This window comes from Aedes albopictus, chromosome 1 (assembly GCF_035046485.1).
Source record: "Aedes albopictus strain Foshan chromosome 1, AalbF5, whole genome shotgun sequence".
In the NCBI taxonomy this organism is placed as follows: domain Eukaryota; kingdom Metazoa; phylum Arthropoda; class Insecta; order Diptera; family Culicidae; genus Aedes; species Aedes albopictus.
This window is the reverse complement of record NC_085136.1, coordinates 117,084,151-117,092,855: the sequence shown is the minus strand read 5'-3', so window position 1 is coordinate 117,092,855 and position 8,705 is coordinate 117,084,151. Positions and strand designations below refer to the sequence as shown.

At 40.5% G+C, this 8,705-nt stretch overlaps 1 protein-coding gene across 1 annotated transcript in view; it reads left to right on the top strand.

The window, feature by feature from the left end:
- The first annotated feature begins 3,890 nt into the window (after positions 1-3,890).
- LOC115253706 (transcription factor Sp9) overlaps positions 3,891-8,705 on the top strand; it is a 135,791-nt gene continuing 130,976 nt past the window's right edge. The window contains exon 1 of the mRNA XM_062845251.1: positions 3,891-5,439. Coding sequence (XP_062701235.1) covers positions 5,332-5,439 — 108 coding nt within the window. The 5' untranslated portion in view covers positions 3,891-5,331. The remainder of the gene's footprint in view (positions 5,440-8,705) is intronic.

Sequence of the window (8,705 nt, the reverse complement as noted above, 5' to 3'; positions counted from 1 at the left end):
TGACTCAGTATCCGACGCTGACAGCCCGACGGCTATACCACCATCATTTGTATTGAATTCATGGTCTGTGATAGTCTTGGTAGCTGAATTTTTCAAAATACAGTGGTTTTCGGTTTTATCACGGTCAAAAAAAAAATTACCGTGATATAAACGAAACCGTGAATTTGGCGAAACGAGAAATAAATGTAAATTTTTTATCCAAAATTGTTCAGCTGCTAAATATATAAGTCGTAGCTTATATTTTTCAACTGTTTTGGTGGACTGGACAATGCTGTATTGATTTTATATTGATTTCGGAATGTTTTGAAACAAGTGTGATAAAAACGAAATGAAAATCGTGATAAAATCGAACAGAAAACCGTGAATTTGGGCGAGTAGTGATTAAAACGACTAGTGATAAAACCGAAACGCCACTGTATCACTCTAATCTCACGGAAAAGTGGCGGTCGGAAACCGTCAAATCATATAAAAAATCGCGAAAGTCGTTAATTGATTGTGGGAAAATCGGCATTGGGCATGTATCGTAAAAAGCTAATGAATAAACATCGAGAACGATTTAGATTGGTCACTTTCTGTGTTAATTTAATGTTCCAGAATGCTTTCTTTGTCGAAGAATTTCGATTTTTTGTATTTTCGGTTCAACCATCCAATCTATTCTTTGGGTGAATATGTAACAAAGAGACTTGTTGGGGACCCTATAGGACCATATATGTCACTGTTCATCAAAACTTCAAACGCTGCGACATTTGAGTGATAACGTGGTTGTCAAGCAGCGATTATGGCTTATTATCCCACCTCAGCCACCTACCTACTATTTGTTGTAAGTTCCAAAGTAAGTAGTAATAGATCTACATTTAAATCAGATTGTATTTTTTTTATTACCATCTAGAGTACTGTTGTAAGCAGTAGTTTGACCGAAACTATAAGTATTTTTAAACTAATATATTTCCTGTGAACTTAAAAGGACAGACTTATTAGAATCCCAAAATGGCCGCCACAATGGCCGACTTTGGCACCTACTCACGACTTCGAGCGCACAAATCTCTTCGTAAACAAAACCAGCGCACCTGATCTTCTTATTTTAAGCTTATAATAAGTGAGCAAGAAAAAAACTGTTGTTTGAAGCTTGCTTCTTGATATTTGTGCGTCTGAAGTTCTAATGCACTGCTGAAGCGGGATTTCAAGACGTTTGTCCCTAACTGATAGTAGAAAAACGAATGCTGCAAAACGAGCTCCGAGACTACCGCCAACACCACCTCTCAAGGAGCACAAATTAAAAAAAAAGAAAAAGTAAATGCCACATTGCAATGACCAATCGATTAACGTTTCGGTCATATCGTCAGTTGGTTCTTTACACTGGTGCTCTTGAAAGTTCGAGCTGTGGTTTTGTTATACCGACAATGATTTTTCATTTGGGCCTAACTGACATTGTCGATTTCTCTATATCGATCCTGTCTTTGTGTTATTACAGATTGTGTACTAAGTTTTCCAAATATCTTTGGTTCAAATACGAAGAAATACGAAGAAATACGAATACTACATCTTGCTATAGGTAGAAGAATGAATAAGTTAATTTTGAGCAAGTTATTAGCAAAAGAGAGAATGGGCGAAGAGAAAAAAATCAAATTAGTTAGGCTCCTTTGAAAAATAATTGTCGATATATTGACAAAAAAAGAAGGACTTTGAACAGCAGAGTTTTGCCAAGCATTGTGGTACAAAGTTGTTTAACCGTTATGTGTCCGTCAAAATTTTTGCTTTTTTCTACACCGTGCTTTTTAAATGGGTGCTGGGTACCCGGGTACCCTGTCGGCCACATAAGGGTTAAAATCACTTAAAATCTAAAATTTCACAAAATAACATAAATAAGGGTCACCATGCACTTAGTACTCTATTGCTCTTATATTCATCATTATCGAAAACAAAGCGATTTCGGCGCCGATTAATTTCGTTCTTTTCGTTATCAACTGTGCCCATTTCTAACCAAAAATATAAAAATAAGAAACAGAACAAAAAGCGCTTTTCCCTTTGTCTTGAGTAGGATTAAAATGGGAGTGTATATGCTTAGTAAGGAGACAGATACCATATACTTAAACATAGTCCAATATACAATGAATATTCATCAATAGAAGGTATTCTGCTTAGAGGGTTCGAAAAGTCGGTACAAGATCTAAATCAGTGTCATTTAACTACATATTTATGTCCTGCTGAATTCAACACTTTACTATCGACTGAATACCTACACAAACGGTTAACAGTTGAAAATTTCAATGTTTGCTATAAGTGCTAGTTCATTTCGTTAATGAAACGTTTTCGACGGTATGTTTTAATATCAATTATAGACAAGGCGGATTTGAAGTTTTCAAATTCTTTTCTATTCTATTCTAATACCTGCACAGCAAGTATTCAAAAGCATCCTGGAAATATCAAAATTTTTTTTTGATATTTTCTTGGAAGGCGATTCAAAAATTTAAGGCAATCACTTATAAATAACATAATTGACAAACCTTTTTGAATTGAATGGGAGAAGAAACGGGGACAACTGTACCAACCGTTTTTAAAGTTTAAAAAAAGTCACTGTTTCCTTAATCAAATACTTTTCTGGGATTCCAAAAAGAACTTTTTCTAGGCTACTGTCTTCTGCGGAATGAGCAACGAATAAATTCACTGCTGATCAACACTATTAAACCGTCATCTTGCTATTGTTCACAGACATTAAAACGAACAAAGAATAATTAACTAGAAAAGTGCCGAAAAGAGCGACTTTTCGTCGCTCTTGTTTTCAAGAAGAAATGTGATCAGTTTTGTCGTTCTTTTGCTGTTTGTTGCTGCTGACAAAATGATCACAACGTGATAACAAATTCATATTTTCGATTAAAAATCTTAGTGAATAGTACAATAATGCTCATCTTTTTTTCCATTACAATTGTCCATTTTGATTCTTCGTTACATTCACTACATGTTATGATTTAAAGTTAAGGAAATGGTAAGAGAAATGGTCACTTTTTAAAGCCATCCACTTAGTTTCTTCACGGCAATAAAAATAAATCGTTAAACATTTCTTAACGAAATAAACATTTCTACAGTCACAATTGCCATAAGAATAATTCCTCCAAACAATTATTCCCCGCTGTTCGCGCAAAGAAATGCACATATTTTACCCTTTTTTCCAATGTGCAAATACACCAAACAGCCTTCATTTTCGATGCCTAATAAAAATACCACGGACGGACGGAACCCAACCATCATCAAACGGCAGCGCGGTAGCGGCGAAACGAAAAAGAAAAAAAAAGCGAAACAAAAGCGTTGGGTCACCTCCCTCTCCCTTGGAGAGCGCCCGGGGAACCCGTGCGCGCTCTGTCGCGCGCACACATCTGTCGGTCTCGGCACCAGCAGATGGTTGGGTGAAAAAGAGGGCGTGATCGCGCGCCCTGCTCGAACCCTGCCGAGAGGGAGAGCACGCGCGCGTGCTCATCTCTCGCTGTGTGCGTGCGCTCCCGCTGCTTAACAACAACAACGCATCGGGCGCCGAGTGGGAGAAAGTGGGCGTTCCCTCTCCGACCGTGCCGCGGCAGCGGGAGGCACCAATACCCATACCGGATTTGCTGCGAGATGCGAGAGCACCCCGTGGTGTGCGCTGGTGGTGGTTGTGTCCCATCATCGACGACGCAGCAAACTGGTTTGGTTGGGTGCCGCCGACTGGGAGAAACGATCGGGTTCGGGTTCGGGACCGGTTTTCGGTTTGGGTGTGTTGGGTGCGAACGGTGAGAGAGAGAGCGAGAGAATGAGGGTGAGGTGTGTGAGTGATTGCGCTTTGCTCTGTGCGGATGCGTTGGGTGCTCGTGGTGCGCTGTGCTCGCCGCGTGTGCTCTCTCTTTCTAGTGCGGCCCTCAGTCGCGGCCGAACCCGTTTCGCTTCGGCTGTTGTATGAGTAATTTATCATCAAACAAGTTTTTCCATATTATTCAAAAAACTATTCAAGTTAGTTGAAAGAATAATCTTGTGAATGGTGAACGTACACGTACAAAAGTCTAATTTATCAATGGGAAAACGTTGCTGCTGGTCTGCCGCTGGGTGCTAGTTTTTCGGTGCACCGTGGGTACCCCTTTTTGCATTGGGCTGTCGTGTTCGGGCTTACTGTACACTTGGCCGTCTCCCGTGTACATCGGAAAGCAGTGTTCCGACGCGTCAAACTGTGCGATAGTGCGAGTATTGTGTTTTCATTATTTTTTACGATTCGTCGAGGTGCCGCGTCGAGTTCCGAGTGTATGTAAACCAACCCTCCCGTTGCGGAGTGCCGTTTGACTCGATTGTGTGTTTGGGGAAAAGGAAAATAATAAATTCTAATCTGTCATCCGGAGGAGACGGATCGGGAGAAAAAAACACATTTCTGTAACCCGGTTAGGCACCAGGCGATAGGAGCGCCATCTTGAAGCACAAAGGAAGATTAATTGATTAACATTTTTCGGCGCGGGAATCGAATGACCGTCTTGACGGTTTTGGTGAGTGACCTCTTTTTTCGGATCACTGAAGAAACGACTTGGTGAGAATCATCTGCAGTGATTGATGGCCACAGTGATAAACACGTTGAACGCGGTGATTGTCAGTGCGATTGTGTCAGTTGTGGTGTCTATTGTTAGGTAAACCTCGGAGAAATTCTGTTGCGCCAAAACTAGGCAAACGCGGCGTATAACGAACATGTAAAATTGCTCATTGTTATTTTCATAACGCGCAATTAGCGGCCAAAAGAAGCCTCAAAAGGCAACTCACCCCGAAAAAAAAAAGAGAAGTTAATAGCTCCCAGAGTTTAAACGGCGGAGAAAGAAACGAAAAATTGAATAAAGGAAAATGTTTTAGAAGTTGCCGCTCGCCTATCGTTTTCTAAATATCAAATTAAACAAATAAGCGCTACAGCGGGAGGCGAATCAGGCACGAATGAGCCGAAGAGAGCAAAAGAGAGGGAGCAAAAACTGAACGCTTAACAAAAAGTGTTTTTAAGATGACTCATTTGATTTAATTGTACGCTCTCCTAAAAATTACTGTTCCAAAGCGGCGGAGGAAGCGCTTAGTGAAGGAGCACCGATCGATCGATTCAAAACACCAATCGACATTTGGGAAATATAGAGTAAAAGAGTGATCATCGCGCCGCGAAAGGTCAAGATAACGAAGCCTCGAAAGAGAGTTGTGTGGTGTGATTGCAAGTGACGGGTGAGCAGAGGGAAGAAAGAGTAGGAGAGAGTGCGGGCGGGTGCTTTTCGGCGGACGCAACTGTTACGAAAAACCCCAGCCAAAACGTCGGATCCCACGCGGAGACTCGAACATACGGCGTTCAGCATGTTGACCGACATGAGTCCGTCGGCAGCCGGACAATTCTACGGAGCCCAGATACCGGCCATGGGCATGAACATCACCAACATCGCGACGCACATGCAGAAACCAACAGTAAGTTTGAGGAAGAATTGGGAAAATATCCATATGCTTTTCTGATTGCTGTAGGGATTGAGAGGGACACTATAGAAAAAATGAACAATAGGGCATACAGTTGTGAGATATGGTCTCGTGAAGTAAACAACACTTCAATTGTTTACATTTGTGGAATATCTGTTATCAAAAAAAAAATGTCCAAGATCTGCAGATACCGTTTTGACACATTATTTGCACACTCTCAAGCCGTGACCCCTCGTTTCGCAGAAGACCGCCAAGCGGTCACGCCGCGTTCTGATCAAAACAAATCACCGCCTACTAGGCCATTTGACAGGTGACAACTTGCTTTCCCCAGAGCTGTTCTACAGCAAAATCCACTCTGATGCGGTGGAGTCCTCTCCTTCGGTCGGGGTATCATCTTCTGCGAAGATACGTCCGAATGGTTTCCGTAGTCCGTAGCATTTGGACCCCCCGTTGGCCGAAAACACAGTGTGATTGGCATTTTAAGGAGGTCCCCTGCCGGCAGAGCACAGAAACAGAACAAAAGGCTCTTATAGCGTTTGTTGAGCGAGGTGGCGGTATCGTTGTCGGCCAATCAGCTCATAACGCAAGGACACATCCGTAGCGAATCTGTGCGAAGATGATTTGTGCGCCGTCCGGTCGTACCGGTGCGGTGTGGGATCGTAAAACTGGACCATCGATGGTCATCATGAGTTATTTTTTATTTTATTTTTTTGCTTTTTCAAACGTGTGTTCAATCCGAAGAACGTGTGAAATGGAATGAGTGCCGGTCGTCGACTGTGGCGACAGTGGCGGCGCCGAGTTGTTTGTCTGACTGGCGTCAGTTTTGGCATGGTGCGAAATGTGAGGATTTTTACGAGTTGCGTGCGAAATCTTTGCTTTCGATGTTTTGATGTGGGCCTTGTTTTTATTGGATTTGAACCTTGCAAAGCAATTTACATGGATTCAAGTACAGTAGACTTCTAATAACTGCAACATGTATTGTTAACCTTTCAGTTACCAAATGTTATCCGATAACTGCAACTGCTGTGAGACATCGAAGCACTGTCAGCTGATGCAGAATGCAGTTATAGCGCGTTTCAAATACAGAGCACTGCTCATGACATTTGCGGTAATAGCGTTTACACCATGCATACGTCTACAGCAGTTTTGACCAACTAAAACCGGGTGGAACCGTACTGTGATCCTATTTTCATTCTGTACAAAACAATGAATTAGAGTGGTGGTTGTTTTGTTTCTTATTAAATTTTTGTTTAATTTCTTGTTAGAAGTGAGTACGAATAATAACAAAAAATCTAGAATCAATCGGTACCCAAGTAACAATTCAAAACCATTAATAAGCATGCGAGTTGATCAAATGTTCTACAAGAGCGCCGACAGTTGAACAAGAGTTTACAAAACTCTGTTAAACAAAATGGCGAATAAATGTTGTATGCAGTAAAATCTGCTCATTTGATAATCATATTTCTGCTCATTGCATAACTTATCGAAAGGAAGTTTAAAAATGAATACCTAGGTATTCACATCATTTGCCTAACAGTGCTCAAATAATGATATAATACAAGCTGCTTCCGACTTATTAGATCTCCATATATGATCTACAATTGAACAAGTAGTCTATTCAAAGTTCAATCATTTTTGTTTGACAATTTCATTCAGCTTCATTCATACAGCTTAACAAAAAAATGCAATCAGGTTTCTTTAAAACAAATGTTAGGCTTTTATTCAATCAGTGTTGATTAGCAGTTGAAATGTACTGCTCTGTGTAGCATAGTTGTCCCATGTTCTATGGAAATCCCTATTAACATGGGACAACTACGCAACTATGCACACGGCAGTGTATTACCTAAACATCTATGTTTATCCCAACTCCCAACTGGAACAGAATAGGATAAACATCGTTCACCACGAGTTTAACGATTTTAAGCCTTGCATTGCAATTTTCGAGTGGACACTTCGAATCGGTAAACACGGCAATGCTGTTGAAGATCTACCATAAAAAGATTCGATTTTGGACTAGATTAGTAATATGATGATATATCCGACTATTCACGAGTTGAAAAGTACGCCACAAATTCAGCTTCCGTTTTGTCTCCAACAAAAAATTATAGAGGTCATGCCATTATCTGTTTCCAGTTGGGATAAAGAGTAATCGCGGCGCCTACTTTGTTGCTTGTTTTGTGCCTCTTTTGTCTGACAATTCCTTCTCTGAAATCGCGCATAACTTGCGAACGGAACGTCCAATTGGTGTATTCTTGTTTTTTTTCTGCTAATTTTTACCCAAGGAAGGTTTATGAGGCAAAAAAACATGGGGAAATTGGAATATTTTCACAATTTTTCTTGCTTTTTTTGAACAAGGCATAGTCTTGAAACGTAAAATATGCAGTTGTAGCCTACTGCAGAACTGCATCAATTCCACAAATTAGGTCAGACGCATGGATTTGTATAATAATCGAATTTCGCTCGTACCAAATTTCGGGTTTTGACTAGATTGATGATACTAATGAGCCCCGTTTGGTGGCGTATCAATGTGTTGCCATTGGAAAATTTGTTTCGCAGATCCTAGATGTGCAATTTACTTCGCTGAACCCGTCTAATAAATCTAGATCACTTTAAGGCATCTAATACTTAAGTTACGGAATATAAGTCGTACCCGATTAGACAAAATCACAACAACATCATTATAAGATATTACTCAGAGAACTACTGGAAAGCATATTAAACTATTGGTTTGTTTGACATAAGAGGTAAAAGATAAAAAATAATATCAGAAAAACAGTATGGGAAAGAACATGATAACATCTCAGTTAGATATTATAAGATCAAACCAATATCTGGAGAGATTTGGGCTGTTGAACATCAAACGAATATCTCAAAATGATCTGACAGATAGCTTAGAGTAGAATAAGAAAATTACCCAAGTGACACCATAGGCGACACCATAGGGGGGGGGGGGGGGGGTGGTTGAAAAGTCCCAAAAAAATGACCACGTGGTTTATGGACAGCCCCATAGTGCTGGCATAGGTGCCAAACTCACACAACGATGACATCAGGATCTGGAATCGTATGAAGCAAAAATATTAAAATTTTATCAATAGGGGCGGGGCAAGATGGATCGCGGGGTAAGATGGGTCAGTGCCATTTTCGGGCGCATTACTCATGTTTTGATTATGTTAATAATTTTTTTAGATGACCAGCATGAATATACAAAACTTTGGCGCATTGATTGAAAATTATTCACTCTCACTGGAAATAAAAAATAA